The 20185-nt window shown below is 38.3% G+C and overlaps 1 protein-coding gene across 4 annotated transcripts in view; it reads right to left on the reverse strand.

Moving 5' to 3' along the window:
- Positions 1 to 1183: 1183 nt before the first annotated feature.
- LOC149305210 (structural maintenance of chromosomes protein 6-like) overlaps positions 1184 to 20185 on the reverse strand; it is a 51388-nt gene continuing 32386 nt past the window's right edge. For all 4 annotated transcript variants that reach the window (XM_089478011.1, XM_089478010.1, XM_089478008.1 and 1 more), the window contains exons 20-28: positions 18514 to 18594; positions 16108 to 16278; positions 13716 to 13853; positions 12083 to 12228; positions 8734 to 8859; positions 6532 to 6637; positions 3712 to 3864; positions 2275 to 2372; positions 1184 to 1746 (exon numbers count right to left, since the gene is read on the reverse strand). In XM_089478011.1, coding sequence (XP_089334137.1) covers positions 1635 to 1746; positions 2275 to 2372; positions 3712 to 3864; positions 6532 to 6637; positions 8734 to 8859; positions 12083 to 12228; positions 13716 to 13853; positions 16108 to 16278; positions 18514 to 18594 — 1131 coding nt within the window. In that variant the 3' untranslated portion in view covers positions 1184 to 1634. The remainder of the gene's footprint in view (positions 1747 to 2274; positions 2373 to 3711; positions 3865 to 6531; positions 6638 to 8733; positions 8860 to 12082; positions 12229 to 13715; positions 13854 to 16107; positions 16279 to 18513; positions 18595 to 20185) is intronic.

Genomic DNA, 20185 nt, shown 5'->3' on the forward strand with positions numbered 1-20185 from the left:
CAATTGACATCTTGGTGCTAAAAATCAGTTTTATGGTATGTTTGTCCATTCCCGGAGGGAGGGGGGGGAAATCAAAGCTTTTTCCATACCCTTTGGGGGTATGCAAACACATGCCCTGAGGAAAGGTTAGTGCGTGTGTGTGTGTGTGTGTGTGTGTGTGTATCTTGCAAGCCAACATTTTAAAGGAGACATTGTCATTGCTGGTGAGACTTTCCAAGCTTCCCACCTTCTGGGGTAATACTGCAGGGATAAGCAATATTGGTGAGGTTCAACAACGTACTCTAGGCTTTAAAGGGCAACATCCATTCATATACGCTCCGCTAAGTGTGGTACTGGTGTTCTAAACTGAGGTAGGGTAGGTACCAATTGTACAACTGACTTCAACACACTGATTCTATAAGAGAGAAAACCCTGGCAAAATTGATTTATAATCTGAGGTCTGCCTGCCTGCACTATGGCCGCTATTTAATCCGTACTCAAAAAGCACAGTTGGGGAAGCTGACTTGAGTGATATATACTGTAAGACTAGTGTGTGTCAAACAATATACCTGCAGAGTTCCTTTAACAGAGCAGAAGGTCCACAACACACTGCAGAAATAATCCACTTTGAGGCTACTGGAACTGCCCTGGCTCAGTGCTAGGAATCCTGGGAATTGTAGTTTATTGTGATACCAGAGCTATCTATGAGAGAGAAAATTCAATGTTTCACAGAACTACAGTTCCTAGAAGTCCCTAGCAAAAGCCATTATAGGACCAAAACACACTGGCTTAATAAGTCTCACAAAACTACAGTTCTCAGAAGTCCTTAGCATTGAGCCAAGACAGTTAAATTATTTTTATCATTACATTTTCTTTATAAAGCATTATAAACTTGCTGTGCAATTTGTTGTTAAAGTGGTCCCTAAGAGGTCTGCTCTGAGGCGATGGGACAAAGGTCCATTCTGAGGCCCCAAATAAAGAAAAAGCCATTACAATACAATTCTCTAGAACTGAGCCAGAGCAGTTAAAGCAGTCTCAAGGTGGATTATTTCTCCAGTGTGTTTTGGACCAAAGATAACTGGGCTAAGGCATCAGACTAGAACCCACAAGATGCCTACTGTATACTTTTTTTTTTTTGCACTGATGTGGCGACAACCACAAATGTCATTAAACCAAAAGATAGTGAAAGAATTATGAACAAGAATTTTGTTTTTGCTGAAACTGTTTTATTGTATCAAAAAGTTCCAAAATATTATCTAAGCTTTATTTTGTTACCTTACTTTGTCATACTTAAAGAATAAAAAAATAAGAAACCTTTTTTTATAACTCTTCAAAATATATTTCTATTCCATTCTTTGCAAGAGCAAAACAGCAGCTTCAGTTAAGAGGAGCTGCTAGTGCAACACAATATGTTTACTGCTGCAGTTCACCAAAATAGTTTTGGACACTTCCAGCAATAAAATGCAATTTTATCTGTGTTTAAATCTTGGGAACTGCAATAGGAAAGAAAGGCACAAGTACATGAGGAGAACTACAAAGACTTAGATTTCATTAACTCCAACGGGACCTAAGAATATGTTGGAACTACTGTACATATTAAACAGATACATAACAATATGAACAAACTGATCAGGTGCTATGCATTGCTAAGGCACTCATTCTTCATCTTCTCCTTCATCACCTTTATGATGGAAATTCAGAGTGGTTTGCCCCCTCTCTGGATCTGACATCCGGAGGATTCGAACAAGCTTGCTGGATGGCAATGAACTAGATACAAAAAAGAGGCAATGTAGTCATGGCTTCTCCATACAATATTTTTACATTTAAATCATGCCAATTCTACAGTAAGGGCTTAGCTATAAGGGACAAGGGACAAGAATTAAATGATAAATTTAACTGAAAGTAGGGATTATTATTATTATTGTATCACAATTCTGCCTTTGACTTTCCTTTCAGGAAACAAAAATGGTATTTCCAGCATAAACACTTATTAAAGCATCAAATTAGCTTCTCTACTTTTTTTGTGGGGGGGGGGGGGCAGTTTGAGTTTTTCTTTTTGACATCACAGGTCTCCCAGCAAGCCTCTGAGATTCAAGCTTAAAATTAAGAACAAAGAAACAAAAGTGTATTTTACCTTGCACACGAGAACAGTAAAAAGAGAGAAAACGCCTGTATTAATATCCCTTGACAATTCAAAATACAAACAGCTGCTTTTGATGCCCTATAAACTTAAGACCCACATATGGCTTTTATTTCCTCTCTATTTTAAAAGCTCTAATATTAAAAACAGATTACCTCATGTTCTGTGGGGTAATAAAAATAAATTGCCGGTGATTCTGAGAATTTGCCATCTGAAGCAGCATGTCCATTGAAATTCTCCTGTTAACCATGTCCTTAAAGATATCAAAAGATGCAATATGTCAATGTATTTTCATAAACACATTTTATTCTAATTTAATAACACAATGCCATGCCTTAGGTGAGAGTTGAGAGAGAATGAAATGATGTGCACTGTTGTGTTCAAAACGTATTCCAACACCATTCCCTTTTAATCCATTCATTCTCTAGCAACCTATAAACTAAACATTTTACTTTTTGGCTGTTAACATTAGTTCTGACATTTTTTACTTCCACTCTTGAGAAACACTTTTCTGTTGCTAAGAATGGGCAAATACTAAGTTTCTGGTTGTAGCAGTGTAACATCATATGAAAAGCAACTAGAAGAAAGCTTTCACTTCTTGAATATATCACCACCTCCTGGTGGAAAATGAGCTCAGCTTCTACCTTCTTCAAAGAGGGAGCATTGGCGGTATAGTGGTTGTGTTGGTAGTATAGTGGTTAGCATAGCTGCCTTCCAAAGAGAGGGAGATCTTTTGCCCTCATAGACTGGGCCCAAAATAACAATCCATTACACAACAGAACAAAACTGGTTAAAAATCAGCTGGCTTGCTAGAATAAAGAACAGAACAGGGCAGTGTAAAATGCAAGAGGATATCATTGTCAGGCCCTGCCCTGTCTAAGACCTCCTTTCTCCAAGGTGAACAGTCAGTCAAGATTTGTGTATGTGGGACAGGAAAAAAACGGTGTGATCTTACAATGTACCAAAAATTAGACCACACACACCATCCCAGATTATGACACTCCACCTCACGTTATCGTCATTCTTTGCAGTAGCTTTTTTCAAGCACTGGATTTTGACGTGAATCCTCACTTTATCATGAGACTTGAAAGTGTATTCAGACGCTTAAGCACATGTCCTGTACAACAAATGTTTTCCCCCTTGAATCTAAAAATCTATTTCTTCTTGAATCTCCACTCCACTCAGGCAGCCTTAAACAGATTACTAAACAGATTACTATCACAACCTAACATACATGCTATTAAGCAACACTGTAAAGGCATTTGTAGTTCTCAATACTGTAATAATTTCCAAGAAATATTAATTTGCAAAACAGCTCCATGGTAGCTTATTATTTTAAAAGGCAATGTTGTTAATGCACATTTCATTATGTTATTCTTTTATTTTTCTGTATATTTTGTTAGTTTAATAAAACTAGTTTTGTGGACTGCTTTTTTTTTTAAGCAAAAGGAGTAAGGTAGATACTGAACTACTAAGGTAGTAGTATTCTTCCCTGAAAACTAATACATTTTATTTCATATTTCTCTTAAAAACTGGTAAATGATTAACCATTCTGTAATTATACAAGTGTTAACAAATTCAGCAAACTATACCATATATACGTCAAATTCATCCAAGCATCTGAAAGGAGATTCTGCAATGGACCACAGTGAAAGGATGAAGCAAACTGTAGAGAAGGAACGTTCACCTCCAGATAAAGATTTCATATCATCTAGAGCAGCCTTGTTTGCTTCCCCAGGCTGGACCTTAAGGAGATAGAGAAATCAAACTGAAACAACAAAATAACTAAAAAATAAATAAATAAATACATATCCTGGAAAAGACAAGATTTCCCTAACAGTTGTAACAAATGCTTGAATTCAAGAAAATAAGCATCAAACTTTACTGTGAAGGTTCCTTCTGTTTATGAAGATTCCTCCCAACAATTTCTGGAGCTAGGGCTTCTAGGGCAAGAATAGGCTTGTTTGCTTATATTCAATGGTCTTCCTCAAGAGTCTAATATGGGAAATAAAGTGCGGAAGGATGCTAAAAATTAACCACCATAGTAAAATTCTTCTGCTCTTTGGATGCCTCCACTGTCTCCTTCCTTGCTATCCATTTTAACCCTCTCTCTTTCTCTGTATCTGCATGCATACATGAGGTGGCCTAATGGTGTATGGTATTGGGATTTATCTTTCTACTAATACTCTACAACAAACTCCAGAATACTTTACAAAGTTTTCCTTCTATAGCAGTTTACAGGACTTACCACTATTTGGCATTATCTGTAGGACACTGGGGTTTCATGTGCAGGCAAAGACTCAACTATTAGAGGGAGCCTGTCTTTTCTTCCCCATATAGCTCAATGGAGGATCCTATCTGGCTTTAGGTCCCCTTCTGCTGATTGTTGTCAGTATAGCATCTTTAGTTACCGATTTCCAAAGCCTGCTTCTAACGCAATTAGATGTAGGCTGAGTTTTTAAAAAAACCTCTAAAAACTGGTATAAAACTGGAGAACCAAAGTCTACCTGCTCAATGAAGTATATAGAGGGAAGATTAGGGCTGCCATAATTGTCCACTTTTACCAGGGACAAAATGTAGGACAAATTCAAGACCAAACTGTAGGGCAACTGCAGGACAAAACTCAGCTCAAAATGTAGGACATTTAAGGTCCACCATTTTTCTTCAATGTCCTACATTTTGGGCTGAGTTTTGTCCTGCAGTTGTCCTACAGTTTGGTCTTGAATTTGTTCCACATTTTGTCCCTGGTAAAAGTGGACAATTATGGCAACCCTAGGGAAGATGTTACTTCCTCCTAGGATAATCAGAAGCTTCTAGATGTCCTGACATCATAAGAAGATGGAATTAACCATTTCAGGATGGCCTCCACAGTGAGGACAGGTTGCATACTTGTTACTGTAGTTCTTCCAGTGGCCATCTGTAAACTTATAGAAATGGGTTATCTGTGCTTGCTAATTGCACCATTTGGAACCTTCTAGAGTTGTTATGCAAGTTTTCTGGTCATAAGTGCATGCACTCGCTTGGTGCCTTATAGAGCTCTTCCTGCGAATTCCTCTCAGTTCCATGGATACCACAACACTAGCACCCAAGGAGCTGAGGAGAAGCAAGACATGATAAGGGGAGGATGGGCAGTGTTCAGGAGTTTACAGATGACCACTTGAAGAACTGAAGTTACAGGTATGCAACCTGTCCTCCTTCATCAAGGTTTCTGTGATGCACACAAATGGGAGATAGCAAGCCACAAGATGGGACAATCATGCAGATTCACTAAATGATATTTTGAACATGAGAACACTGCCCTCCCAAAGGCAGGATCAGTTCTGGTTCAAGTGTCCAGTCTGTAATAGGAAATAAAAGTCAGAGGCTGTGACCACACCGCAGTTCAGCAGACATCATCTAATGGTATGCCACTCAGGAAGGCAGAAGATGCAGCTACTGTTCTAGTCAAGTGTCCATAGAGGTTCCTTCCTGACCAGTTAATAAGCTAGATGGACTGCAAAAACCACCTATTATGAAAGACACTGTGCTAAAACCATCAGCCCTCATTTCGAAGAACAGAAAATGAAAGTCTCTGGCTCATAGGGGAACCCAAAGTCCTATGACACAGAAGGCTAAAGCTCATCTACTGTCCAATGAGTGAAGCTGTCTCTCCAAATTGGATGTTGGATTCTGCATGAAGGCAGAACAAGACAACATCTTTGTTGACATGAAAGGAAGAAACAACTTTTGGTAAAAACGAAATGTCAAGCTCAGTCTTATCCCAGTGGAAGCCTAAGTAGGGTTGGTCAACCCAGAGAGCCCAAAGCTTCCCAACTCTCCTGACAAAGATTATGACTACCAAGAAGGTCACACGAAGTCATAATTTTATAGGGTTTCCAAGATAACTGGGACAATATCAATTAAAGAATTTGTGCAGGGGTTGGTCCTGAAATTGGCAGATGCAAGTTCCAATAACTCTTCATCAGGGGAACCTGGAAACATGATGGTCTTCTGTTAATCTAGAAAGAAGAGGGGATGGCAGTGACATAGCATTTGAGAGATGAAAAGGAGATGCCCTTTTCGAGAGGAAGAGAAGGAACTTGAGAACAGCTGGAAGTGGAGCAGGAATTGGAGAACATCCTTAGTCCAACACAAAGGATAAGAATTTCCTCTATTTGTAGGTGTAAGAACAGTGGGTGTAAGGTCTATGTGCTGCCTTGATGAGCGCTTGAACAGTACTTGGTAGGCATGTTAGAGGAATAACCTCCATGAAGTCTATCTGAGAGTTCCCAGATTTAGATGCAGCACCCATCCCTTGTGAATGATGAGAAGATAGCCAAGATCTGATTTGCTGCCAATAATTCAAGAAAAATGTTTGATTCAGTAATCAAATAGTAAAAAGCAATCAACAAAGAAAATGGAAGATTACTTACAGTAATTGAGAGTTTTTCATTCTTGTGGTCAAATTTCATTTTTCCAGAAAATGATCTTTGACTTAGCAGGGAGTGAAAGTAGCACTTGCATCGCACTGTAAGGAATCTTTAGAATGAAAACATTAAAGTTACCAATGGAAACTGGAAATATATTTACAATGTTATGGGTAGGGGGTCTACTTCTTAAGCAACAATTTAGAGGTACTTAATTTTTCATTTTATTCAATAAACTAAAAAAAAATTCAATTTCTGCATCTGCTCCAAAAGGACGTTATTATATCAAACTATAATGAGACATCACTTGCTCGTGTAAGCAGCACCTTCATGGGGAAGCCTTTCAATAACTAGTTCCCCATTTCATCCAAACAAGGGAACAATGGTTACTAGTGTAAGCCAGGGTATTAATTTAATATGTTAACTTCTTTCAAAGCTAGTAACTGTTACCCAATTCCAACACAGTTAGAAAACATGGTTACAAGTTTCCTGATATGTTTGCTTGCGCCGCAAATGGATAAACGAAAGATCTATAATATGTGCAGGCAAAAGGCTCGCCATCCTGTTTAGGATAGCTACCTAATCATTATGAAACCTGTCCTACTGCAATTGCAACCTTGTTTAAAATGACTAAATAAAACCAGTTTACTCCTTTACATCACACAACATTTATCTGAAGAGCTACATGTCAGTGGTGATATTTTTTGAAGAACAACAGTAATGAAAACATTTAGCCTCCATAAATTTACAGAGAGAAATGTAGCAGGACGGAGCTACACAGTGGCCACCCTAGTGTTGGTGTCACCCAGTGTGGGTGCCTGGTGCTGCTGGGGGGACAAAACCCTGGTGCTTTGGCTTGCTTGACCCAGAGTGTTAGGGTAGAGAGGAAAGGAAGAAGGTGCGTGCGCTCACTCCTCTTTCTCTGCCACTGTGGTTCCTTTGAGAGCCTCAGCAGCAGAGAAGTGGCGGACCCTGGCAGCAGTTCTGCATGCCCCCTCACAGCAGGTGGAGGGACCAACCAGTATCCCCCCTCTTCTGAGGTGTCACCTTGTGTACGCCACACTCCAACATGCCATCAGTGGAGCCACTCCATACAATATTATGAGCCATTCAGGTTTCAATCTGCATTTCTCATAAGAGATTATCACATGGGGAAAAGAGGGTGTAAAGTGGAGAGCTCCCATCTTTACCCAGTCATTATCGTGTCACGCTTATCCCATCCATCTCCCATCAGTGAAGTGGAATGGTCCTGTCACTTTGTATTAACAGGAATTTCCATTAATACAAAGTGACGGGGGCCATTCCACTTCACTGATGGGAGAAGGACGGGATAAGTGTGACATCATCTGATAATCTTCATGCAACTGCACAAAAAGGATGGGAGTGATCGGCTTCCTCTCCTCTTTTTCCCCATGTGATAATCTCCATAGTTTCTTTTGGGACTACTAGTAAAGCTGTGAAATTTCAAAGGCTAAAATTATACACTCTGTCTCAACAACAACAAAAACCTCTCCTTGTAGCATGGAGGAATGGAAGGAAAATAAGCTCCCAGTATGGGATGTCATACCACAACAGCATTTACACACAGTATCTTAACAGTTCTCATCTAGTACTTCAGCTTATTCAGTAGAGCTCCTGGCAAAATGTATAAGATATTTGAACAGCAATGATACCCCACAACCAAAAGCATAAAAGTACTTTTGTTTTCTGATTCGTCAAACTGGTTCTTTTTAACACGAAGCAGAAAAAAACACCAAATATGTTATCAAGGAACAAGAGTTCTCTACTATCAATGGGCTAGAGTGTTATGTTTTGTTTTAAAGTAACAAATAAAACCAGTAAATCAGGTGTGAGAATCATTACATTTATGGCCTGTATATGCTCCCTGTGCCTCTGCCCCAGGCCTTCCCCAAAAGTTCCTGGATTCAACCAAAAATGTGTTGTTGGTGTTGTTTTAAAAAAGCTTGTTTTTCACCATAAAATGGGAAATCGTTGTTCCTGGGGGTCGCAAGATATAAGTGGACTGTGCTTCATAAACCAGATGAAGAATCCAAATGTACAAGTGGAAGTGATTTTCATTTGTAATTTTCAGTTAATCTTCATCCATAAATGGTGGGAAAATGATGCAGTCTAGACCACCATGGGGAATTAAATTGAACCCATGCATAACATGGTTGTCCACTATTCTAGCAAACACATAACACTTACCTTCTAAAATTCTCATAAGCTTTGAATCTCTCAACCATCACCTCGTCCACTAATCTAATGAATTTCTTCAGACCTTTGACTTTCCTTTCTGCAGTCTGATATTTTTCTTTTGCTTCTTGAAGTTGCCTGCATGTTAATAACAGGTGTCAAGAAGATTTAGCTTCAAATTATTATTTACATATTAAGGTACCCTAAAGAGCCTTGTTGCAACACCAAAAAAAGTCTCTCTAGCTTGGACAATGTGAGATGGAGTACAGGGGACTACAAAATGAGGACATTCGCCAAAATGATAATGTTCATCATCGTCGTCGTCGTCATCAACGCTATCAGGTGTAACAGCTACTTGTCTGCATGACTTTAAGTGGAGGGGGGGATGATCAAATATATTAATAACAGCAAAATATAACTTCATGTTCAGAGGAAATTTCTAACAATAGGACTACTGACCATGACTGTTTTTGGTTCCTAAAACACTTGGATAGCAACTGATAGAGATCAAGAATGACTAACTAGTTCAGAGGTGGTCAGCTTCCATGGGTTAGGGCCACATCCTCCCCTACAAGATCCTAGAGGCCATCCTTGAGTGGAGTTTTTATGCCTCCATCTTATCTGAAATTTTTTGGACCAACCTCCATCCCCCAAAAATTCCCCAGCCTGCAGAGGATACAACTGGTCATACTGTTGAACCCAAGCTGCCCCCACTATCCGATTTAAGCCCTACGGGACTTTTTTCACAAATAAAAGTGAAAATTCCTATTTTTCACAGCTGATTCCTATTTTTTTTTTAAAAAAAGGGAAGAGCCTAATATATGCTGGAGCAGGTGAGAAAAGGGGAAAATAGTCAGTTATGCTTGGAGGACTTTGACTCATGGTGACCCTGTGGATGAGACTTCTTCAAGTCCCACTGTCCTCAACCACTCTGTTCAGGTACTACAAGGCCAGGCTTCTTGACCAGTCTACTACTGATTTCCTGACTGCAGTCTCTGTTTTGATGAAGATTTGATCTAAGATATAGGAACTCTTTGACTAGTTCAATTTTCTCAGTGTCTAGGATGAATCTTCTGTGATCTTCTGTGGTCATTATTTCTGATTTTTAATATTCAGCTTTAATCCAACCTTGGAACTTTTGTTCATCACCTTCTTAAGTAACTGCTCCAGGTCTCTGTTGGTATCTACTAGTACTATTGTATTGTCTGTGTATCTTAGGGTTGTTGATGTTCCTTCCTCCTATCTTCACTCCTCCTGCCTTGGAGTCTAAGCCTGCTCTGCACTCTGCATATGGTTTTTTTCTGCATAAAACTTGAACAAATAGGGTGATAAAATGCAGCCTTGTCTGACCCCTTTGCTGACTGAGAACCATTGTGTTTCTCCATATTCTGTTCTGATGGCTGCCTCTTCTCCTCAGTACAGACTCCGCATCAAGGCAATCAGATGTTGTGGCACACCCATTTCTTTTAATGCAATTAATCGCTTTTCATGATCTATGCAGTCAAAGGCTTTGCTGTAGTCAATAAAGCATATGCAGATTTTCTTCTGGAATTCCCTGGTATGCTCCATTATCCAACATATGTTTGCTATGAAATCTTTGTGTCTCCTTTTTTATGGATAGGTATATATATTGCTCATTTCCAGTCTGTGCACCACTACTTTGTTTTTCATATTTGTTGGCAGATTTAAAGCTGAGCTTGATTCTCTCTCTGTAAATTGCAGCAGTTGTACTGGTATGGCATCTGTTCCTGGTGATTTAATCTTTTCAACTGCTTTTAGAGTGGCTTCCACTTCATTTTGGCCTTTTCAGTGGTGGCCCCACAGATGTGGAATGATCTACCCGAGGAGCTCCGTCTGACAACCCCCCTAGAAACATTCAAAAAGAGGGTAAAACTCTTTTTTTGTCAAGCCTTCCCCCCCTGAAGAATGAAGTTATCTACCCTGTTGCCATCGATTCCCTGCTTACCATTGAAGGCAAATGATTGTGATTAGAGTTCTGTAATTGTATGGTTTTATTATGGGATTTTATCCTTTTATGAAATGTCTGTATGGTTTTAATTGTCTGTACACCGCTTTGATCTGTGGAAAAGTGGTATATAAATAAAATTTATTATTATTATTATTATTATTATTATTATTATTATTTTCCAAAATTTGAGGTTCATCTTCATAAATTTCTTCTTCCTATGCATCACTCATCCTTTCACATTTTTATGTAGCACTTTTGTGTATTCTTTCTATCTTTTTAAAATTTCATCATGGTCATGTATTATGCTCCTCTTCTGATCATAAATCACCCCATCCTTGTTTTGAATTTCTCTCTGAATTCTTGGATTTTGTAAACAAGGTCTCTTGATCTTCCTTTTTTGTTGTTGGCTATTTCTCTGTATTGATTGGTGTAATTCTCTTTATTCTTATATACTAAATGTTGGGCTGTAACATTCAAGGTTCTGATGGTGTTTCTGTCTCCCCCTCCTTTTTCATCTTTCCTTAACTGCTTGAAGCATTTCGTCTGACATTCATTGAAGGACTGGGATGTGGGAGCTACTAGCCATTTTATTGGTGAATTTTTTTGCGAGTGGTAAGGGTCAGAATTTTTGGGAACTGCAAAATCAGCACTGAATGCCAAATGACATTTGCAGATCACACTGTGCCAATTCCAGGACTAGATGAAGTCTTAGTTTGGAGTGTATCTTCATAAATTTCTTCTTCCTCTGCACCATTCATCCAATGGACTCTTCCTAACTGCGTCTTCATATTCAGTGGAAAGCAAGGAATTGTTTTATATAAGTATTCTCTATTGTCCCTCAACTGCCAGAAGACAATTTGAAAAATATTTTAAAATACAACCATTAAAACAAATTGTCCACCAGAGTCAAGGCAAACCGGGATTTTACAGGCTTCCAGAACCGAGTCAGTACCATAAAAGAAGATTAAAACATACTCCTGTTTTAATTCATCACAAAAGGGAGGACATCGAGAACTCCAACTCTGATCTGACACATTCATATAGACTGGAAATCTTTCACATATTTTTACTGTTTGGGTTTTTCATGTCAGGGCCAACACCTAGAAACGCAAATCTAAAAGCAGTTGCAAAATATATTATCTATCAATATTAGTCAAAAAACCTGCCGGTGCATTTAGTTACCATAAAGATAAGGCCCTTTCAATCTTATCCAGCCCTGTATTTCTGCTACACGGAAATATTTTAACATTCTAAGAATACTTATCTACTAAGAACCTAACAGTGATACCCCCAGGATTTTATTATCTATATCAATAGTATCAAATGAATAGAAATTAAAGAAAGAAGAGTGCATAGCTTCTTATTCCTTCTTACCCCACCATTTATATTTACCTTATTATTTCTTCTCTATCTCCAGTACGCTGTCTTTCTGAATTTATTTTTTCTTTCAAGCGATTCATTTCTGTAACAAGACTTTTATAGGTTCTATTTACTTCTATTCGTTCTGGATGGATTTTTGATGCCTTTGCAATCAATTCCTAATGAACATGTTAAAATGTGGCAAAGATTACTTCCCTTTCATTCTGTACATTTTGCCTGAAAGCTGTATAACATTATTTTTAGAAATCCACTTCACATTATTTAAACACCTCCAATCTGTAAAGAACAGAGTTTTTTTCCTCCTGCAGTTCCTAGAATAATATTTAATGAGAAATAATTTACTTATTCTCTGACAGTAATCCATTCAACTGTCCAGAATAAACCAGCATTCTCTCCATGAGAGCTTACCTAAAGTCACACAGTAAGTTCACAGTTAAGACCAGATTTAAACTCTGGTTCACAGCTTACACTATTGGCTACTACAATTATTCTCTATTCTGCACCATGAAGAAATTAATATGTCTTCATCCTCAGAGAAAAGCTAATGCAAACATAAGATAAACTAAGTTAATACCTGTATAATTCAAACTCAGAGCACAAATATAAAGCGCCTGGCTGAAGATTCTTATGATACAGGTTGAGCATCCCTCCTTCAGAAATCTGAAAACTTACAAAACCCTAAACTTTTTGCTACTAGCCGTCCACTTCTGCCTCAATGTAGCAGTTGCAGCACTCCTGTTTGTTTGTCTCTCAGACCCCCCAAGCCACAGTTTGAGACTTAGGCTTGAAACAGATGGGCAGACGGGGGCGGCTTCCAACCCCTCCGTGGGGCAAGGCATTTACAAGACACATGCCCCAAAGTGCCTGGAAGCTGCCTCGGTGCCACCTATGGTGCAGCTCTTTTCCTCTCCTTGCCGCAGTCTATTTGGCGAGATCCCAAATGGTGATCGGGCTCGGAGAAGCTTATGGCTACTTCTTCCTGTCTGTCTGTTTAGCCCCTTAGTCACCATAATATTCACCTGTGATAGTTTTGTGCAGAAAAGAAGTTATCAGGATCTTCTATGCAGAAAATAATATTTCTATACAGGTTTTTTTGCAGAAAAAACTGTTTCTTATCCAGTAAAACCTAAAATTGGGCACAGCTATGTAAAATTTGCATGTAGTTGATTTACATAGAAAACATTTTTTAGACTTAAGAGCATTTTCTATGCAGAAAATAGTATTTTTATGCAGAGATATTTTCTGTGTAGAAAATGCTATTTTCTGTGCAAAACATAAATATGCAAATTTTACCAAGAATAAATCCCAAATAAGGATCAAAAACTAGCTCTCACTTCAATTAAGCGATCTGCAAAAACTCTGATATGCTTCTACTCTCATCAACAGGGTACTCATGCAACACTAAACAAACCATTTGACCAACAGGTCTGAAAGGGGAATGAATCCTGCTAGCACACAAGCAATGCATTCTGAAACTATGTCCTAATCACCATGATTCATTAGCTTGTGCTAATGAAAATCAGCTCCAGAAAAGTCTAAAGAGATGTAAATAGAAGCAAACAAGTCTACTTACACATACACACACATCATTTAGTGGACATTTTATTAATAAATAAAAATACATCAAATTAAAGAGATGAATTACCTCTAATTCTTTCTCTTTGGCAGCTAGATCTTTTTTACGCTTATTTATTGACTCCACGTGTGCTTTCTCTTTGTCTTCATAATGTCTCAAATTATTTTTACATTGTTGCAGTTCACAATCAGCTTCATTTGATCTTTCCTGTTAAGAACAATTTAATATGAAATGTATACTATTTTGTTAACATCCAAATGGTACTCAAAGTATTAATGGCTTAAGTTCAGTTATTCATACAATTACATATCTAATACAACTACTGTAAACAGGGGTAACAAGTGTATCAGTTGTTATTGCTGTGCCTCCAAGACATTTTTGACTTATGGCAGCCCTAAAGTGAAACTATGGCCCGGGACAGGCGGGCTCTTTGTGGCGTGACGGCAACGCAACTAGAGTTAGGGACCACACAGCAACCACATGGTCCCTAACCCTGGCGCCGTCATTATGATGTAACGGACACATAATGTCTACACATCGCACAGTGCCAGTTACATCATGAGTGCGCCATTGGCACACTCACAACATAACTATGGCAGAGGAAAAAGAACCCAGTTTTTCCAGGTTCTTTTTCTTCCTGAGTGAAGCTGTGCAGTTTGGCGGCTGTAGCTTCCCTCCGGAGGAAATTAGGCTGCCGCCAGCCTGGACTTACCAACAGGTATGTACCAGGTGTATCACAGGTTTTTTTTGCTAAGTTTCTTCCTAGGGGGCTTGCCATTGCTATATTCTTATATCTATTAGAAAATGAAATGATCAACAACAAAAACTATAATAGCTTTTGGTATCATAAATACTGCCAAAATAAACTATTATACTGATCTGGGCAACTCTGCTGAGGGTATTATAAGGGCCTGAGCAAAGGGGCAGGAAAAGGTGTCTCAATTCTGTTCTTTCCAAAAGCGGATTGAAACCCCACTGTCCATCAGGCCTGCTCCCAAGGCAAGCCGAATACACATGGCCTGACCGCATGGTGCAGCATCAAGCCATGCCACTGGATTTTTTGTCTCCCCAGCATGAATGTGCATTGTCCTACAAACACACTACCTGCAATTTCCAAGTACCTCCCATGTCCATCCAAATGCCATCCCACTGGATGGCCACACCTTTGACCAGCCACACAGTCATACATGTGATGCTCTGCTTGTATAGGACATTGGTGCGAACAATCATGGAAGTCTCCTATAGATGCCGCCTTCACACTCCTTCACTCCATGCACCTAAGTTGTAATTAAATCCATTGGAGTTCCCGCACTTTCATTTTTTTGCTTTGCTGCAGCGCTGCACAGGCATCCTGCAGGCAGAAAAATGAATATTTTCCGAGCTAAGCTGGAGTATCCCGCTTCTTTTTACTCTAGTTTTTAGCCACGGAGTGCAACTTTGTTTCAGTTTCCACCTGCTTTAGAGGCATGCGTCAAGTAAACACCTGTTTCACGCCCATGGTCCAAGTTCTACAGGGACTGAAAATAAAATGTTGCTATATTTTATTCAGGGGAAACTGGATTTAGTTTTAATTTAGATTTACCACAATTAACAAAGCCTATGATAAAGAAGCTTCGTTTTACTAAATCTTTTTTACACCTGCCCAACCCCCTTTCTCTTTGCCCTCTATCTATTTGTTTTAGAGGTCTATGCATATTAGACATTCTAACAAGAGTCAAAAACCATCTATACACATCATCATAAGATCATAGCTAAGTATGTCTTTTAAATCCTTAGTCAAAAAATTTTTTCCCCGACTCAGGCATTTTTTGACCCAGGCAGGCCAGAATACTGAATAAAAATCATTTTAGTTAAAGATGCAATGCACAGGAATACATTTAACGGTTAATTGAGGAGTGAAGCAGATGGTCAGGAAGAAGTTTACAGCGCTTTATAAATAAAGGTTAATAATAATAATAATAAGTGGCTTCCACAACTGGGCTGGGACTACAGAAACCACATGGCCCGCTTCCAAAGCAGGCCACTGCCACAGGTCTCAAACCGCACCAGCCAGGAGTCAGTCTAAACCGACTCTTTTTTGCAATGGTAGTGGGTTCATTTTTGAGGTGTCAGAGTTGCTTCCGGAAGCTTTAGGGCCGTGCGTCATCTAAATGTCATGTCCTCAAAGCAGCTGGAAGTCACCTCTTTTGGCCTGTGTTTTCCGGGCCTGAATTAACCTGTACATTATGGGTTTTGGAGTTTGGCTCCACAGAAGGCTGTACTGAATTAATTTATTTCACATTTTCAATTTTCTGATACTGAGCCATTGAGCCACAAATAAGTCATACCACTAGCACAGGATGCAACAATCACTCAATTTAAAAATGCAGTCGGTTTTATTGACACTTTTAAAATCCTCAAAACTAATGCTTATCTTTCACATATAACTGTGTGTGTTTGTGTGTATGTGCTTGTGTAGTACCTTGAATGGAACTGCTTCTTCTTGCATTTGAAGGATTTTTTCTTTAATTGCTACCAATTTCTGTTCTGCCTCTTGCTGAATAAATCTCAGTTCCTCCATTTTCTTCTTCTGGGCATTTGTAGTCTCCTTAACAGCTTCCATCCTCAGCCTGTTACTTTTTATTTCTTCCTCCTATAAAAATACTTCCAAGTTATTTTCAAACTCCTCTGAACTCCTGGTCATAAAATTGGGTTTCAATTGATCCAAGACAATATCACTTTTAATAAAGATGTGTCATAAAGGACATAGCAAAGGGAGTATAGGATGTATCTTCCACAACCCCACTAGTGAATCTAGTAATCTTTTCCCACCATTTTATGTCACAAGACACCAGCCTAAACAATTAGGCCAAAGGTATCATAGATGAAAATGTGTGTAAACTACTTCCGTTTTAGATTGTAAGTAAAGTACTGTTAGTAATTTATTCAATATAAGCAGATGTGTTTGTTGCTTTTGTTGTTAACATAATAAGGGTGAATTCCTATATGGGCATTAATGTGTAAATACATGGGACACAGGGGCTTACATCTGTGCATACAACTTTAAAAAATGTGGCAGTTCCAAGACTAATAGCTTTATTGCAACATGTCCTTTTGTGGTGCCTAGTCTACCAAAGTTAATATCACATTAAAAATGTCAGTCCATGAGTTACTATAAGTTTTTTTTAAACTCGTCTATACATTTGTTTGCACATAAGAGATCCACAGTAGATTACAATATAGTTTTACCTCATGAGGCAAATAATTATTTTAGAACTCTAGTGAAAGACTTTCTGCAGCTTTCACTAATTGATAACTTCTATTTCACTTCACTTCATGAGAAACTGAGAAAAGTCTGTTTCAAAATTTCAGCTGACAAAAGGCTCCTCTAAGGATAACTTCATTTAAATACTACAAGAAGAGTATGCTGTGCTATATTTTAATCTACCTTACTCTGGCTGGCTCATAAACTTTGTTTCACAAAATGCAACAGTGCCAAGGTAAAAGTTAGATGTTATTTTACAAAAGAGTAATGAGGAATTGGTATTTGACAGTGTCATTCCTGAACAACTCAGAGCAGCAGCCCAGAAATTTGTGTTATTCCCTGTGTGCCAGCAGAAAACAGGGGTCACCAAGCCCAAAATTCTACTCTGTTAGTAACTACTAATGCCTGCACCTTCACCTCTGATATTTTCCAGTCTGCCATAATCCTATCTTATACTATCCTGTCTGCAAATTAATTACAGTTGGCCCCCCTTATCCACAATTTTTTTTATCTACAGATTCCAACATCCACAGCTTGAAAATATTCCAAAATCTTTTTTTTTACCATATGTCTTTTTTAAAGCTGGCGATTGAGAGTTTACTCTCTTTAAAAGAACTGGTGATACAGGCTCTGAATTGCTGCTGCTAGCTTTCTGGAAAACTCTCTTTAAGGCTTTATCTGTTTTTGACTTAGAGATTTGCGGTCATCTCGCCTTGAGATATCGTCTGTAGCCGGGAGCTGCTGGGGTTAGTTTTCTTCTCTCACCACTTCCTCAGTGTTAGTTTTCTCTCTTTTTTCAATGTGCTTTATCACTAACATGTTTCCGTCTATTTTGGCTAAACCTTTCCTTTTTTTGGAGATTCACCCTTTATTTTAACTTATCTGTGCTGAAGGGTTGAAAAACAGGTCTTACTTCGTGGTAGGAAATTAATAAACAGAGTGCAGGAGCCAACAATTACTAACTGAATAGAATTCCTGCAATATTCTCCCGGCACATGGGGAAAACCCCACTCTGTTTTTAAAGCAAGAAAACATGTAAGTTAAAAAGAAAGAGAATAAATATATCAGTAATATAAAATTATACTGCCTACAAGATGCACAGAGTAGAAAAAAACCTTTTTGACATGGTACCAAAAGGATGATAATGTTGGCCTACACAGGTCTGACTAGAAAGAGTATTCCATAGAGGGTGGTTCACAAACAAACAAAACCCTCTTTCATATCTCTCTTAGAGCAGGTACTCTGATAAAAGTCCCAGTTATTGATATCAGATGCCATACTGATATACAGTGGGCCCTCCCCTTACATGGGGTATCTGTTCTGAACACACACACCCCGCATAAGGGAAAATCTGTGTATGCTCACGCCTCATAGAAAATAATGGGGCGCATGCACGCACCATTGTTTATACTGCCGCGCAACTTCTGCATAAGCAGGAAGCCACATATAGTGTGCCCACGTTTGACGCTGGCCCACTGTATGATATAAAAACTAGGTACTTGCTCAACAGCCATAAATGAACCCTGATACTCAGAATTCTTATTAAACTTAATAAAAATTACATTCTACCCTCAACATACACAGCATTGTAATACAGATGTTATAAAGAAATACAATCCTTACCAAGGTAGAGATGACCACTGACTGATGTTCTTCAACATTCTCAAGATCCTTAATTTCTAAATTTATTTTTCTTATATTTACCTAAAAGAACCATTAAAATAAACTTTAGGGGGGGAAAGCACATACTGGACACAAAATAAACATTTAGAGTTCAATTCTATCGAAATATAATAGGGACTCAATAAAAATAACACATGTGCCCACAAGTTACATATACAGATTACACTGGTAATGTTTGGGATTAAAAAATCAGAAAAGCCTCTAAAAATGTCAATACTGCTTATTGGAAAAAGGAAAGTTGAAGTCTAATTATATGAACTGAGACTTAACAAAGATTTAAGACCTCTTGGTGTAATGGAGCTATAAAGACAGCACACGTCATTCTTGATGTATGCCTATAGCATTTTCCAATACCAGAACATCAGAAATGATATTGTTGGAGGAGGCATTTCTGCCCAAATCAAGGATGGAAAATCTGTGGGCCTCGAGATATGAGAGTACAGTTTCCATAAATCATAGCTAGCATGACCCATGATAAGGGAATGATGTGAACAATTTAGCATTTGGAAGGCCACATTTTCCTCATCCCGCCTAAATATAGCCCAGGCCTGGTTCATACAGAGACATCTGAATTATGGGTTTGTTTGTTTTTAAATGGCAAATGATTTGCACATTATTTCTCCTCATGGTAGTACGTTAGTGTGTAGGTGAATAAGATTAAAATGTTTTGCACTTAGAATTCATGAAAATATGAGTCACACTTCAATGTTCAATTAAGAAATGCCCATATGAAACCATAAAACATTGCCAAAAATCACACAAATCTGAAAAACAAAAGCTATTTTTGGGCTTCTCTATCTTGGAATTATAAGGTTCCTGGGTAAGTTCCCTAAGGAAGTTCTATACGTTACCCTCATGTATAAGTCGAGGGCAGATTTTTGGGGCCAAAATTATGGATTTTGATATGACCCATGGATAAGTCAAGGGCAAAACTTAGAGGCATATAACAAAGGATCTAAAGGATGAAACAAAGGAAAACAATGCCAAAGAACTTTAAAAATTCCAGCAGGCATAAATGTTTGTGCTTATACTACAGGCTAGGTGGATAAGAAAATAGGAAGTGGGTTAGGCCAATTCTTCTAAAACAAGATTAAACACCAGAGGATGAATCCTTTAATAAAAACAGTTATAGTACAGTAATTACATTGACCTGTAGATAAGTTGAATCAGATATTTTGGGTCAATTTTTTGACTAAAATTTCTAGACTACATGAATATATACAGTACTTTTATCAGCAAGCCCAAGAACACTCTGCACAAAGCAGCTTCCAACCTAGGGAAAAAGACACTATGTAGTGCCTGAGTCAGATGAAAAGCACCACATCTCAATGACCCTATTTTAAAACAATAAACATTTCAGGAGTTTATTAGCAAAGGTGCCAAACTTGCCTAAATTTCCAATATAACAAAATCAAAGAAAATCACTATGAATAATCTATTGACTCCTCAACTTCTTTTAAGCTGTTCCTTTGACATTTTACTGGCAGACCCCACACCACCACCCTGTTACCTCTGGCATACTGCTTAATGCACATATCATACAAGTTTACTCTTTCACATTCCTATACATCAGCTTTCAATACTACATATACATTTTCTATGTTTTTCCCAC

Source organism: Sceloporus occidentalis, unplaced genomic scaffold, assembly GCF_023333645.1.
Source record: "Sceloporus occidentalis isolate IW3139 unplaced genomic scaffold, rSceOcc1.0.p SCAF_12, whole genome shotgun sequence".
Taxonomy (NCBI): domain Eukaryota; kingdom Metazoa; phylum Chordata; class Lepidosauria; order Squamata; family Phrynosomatidae; genus Sceloporus; species Sceloporus occidentalis.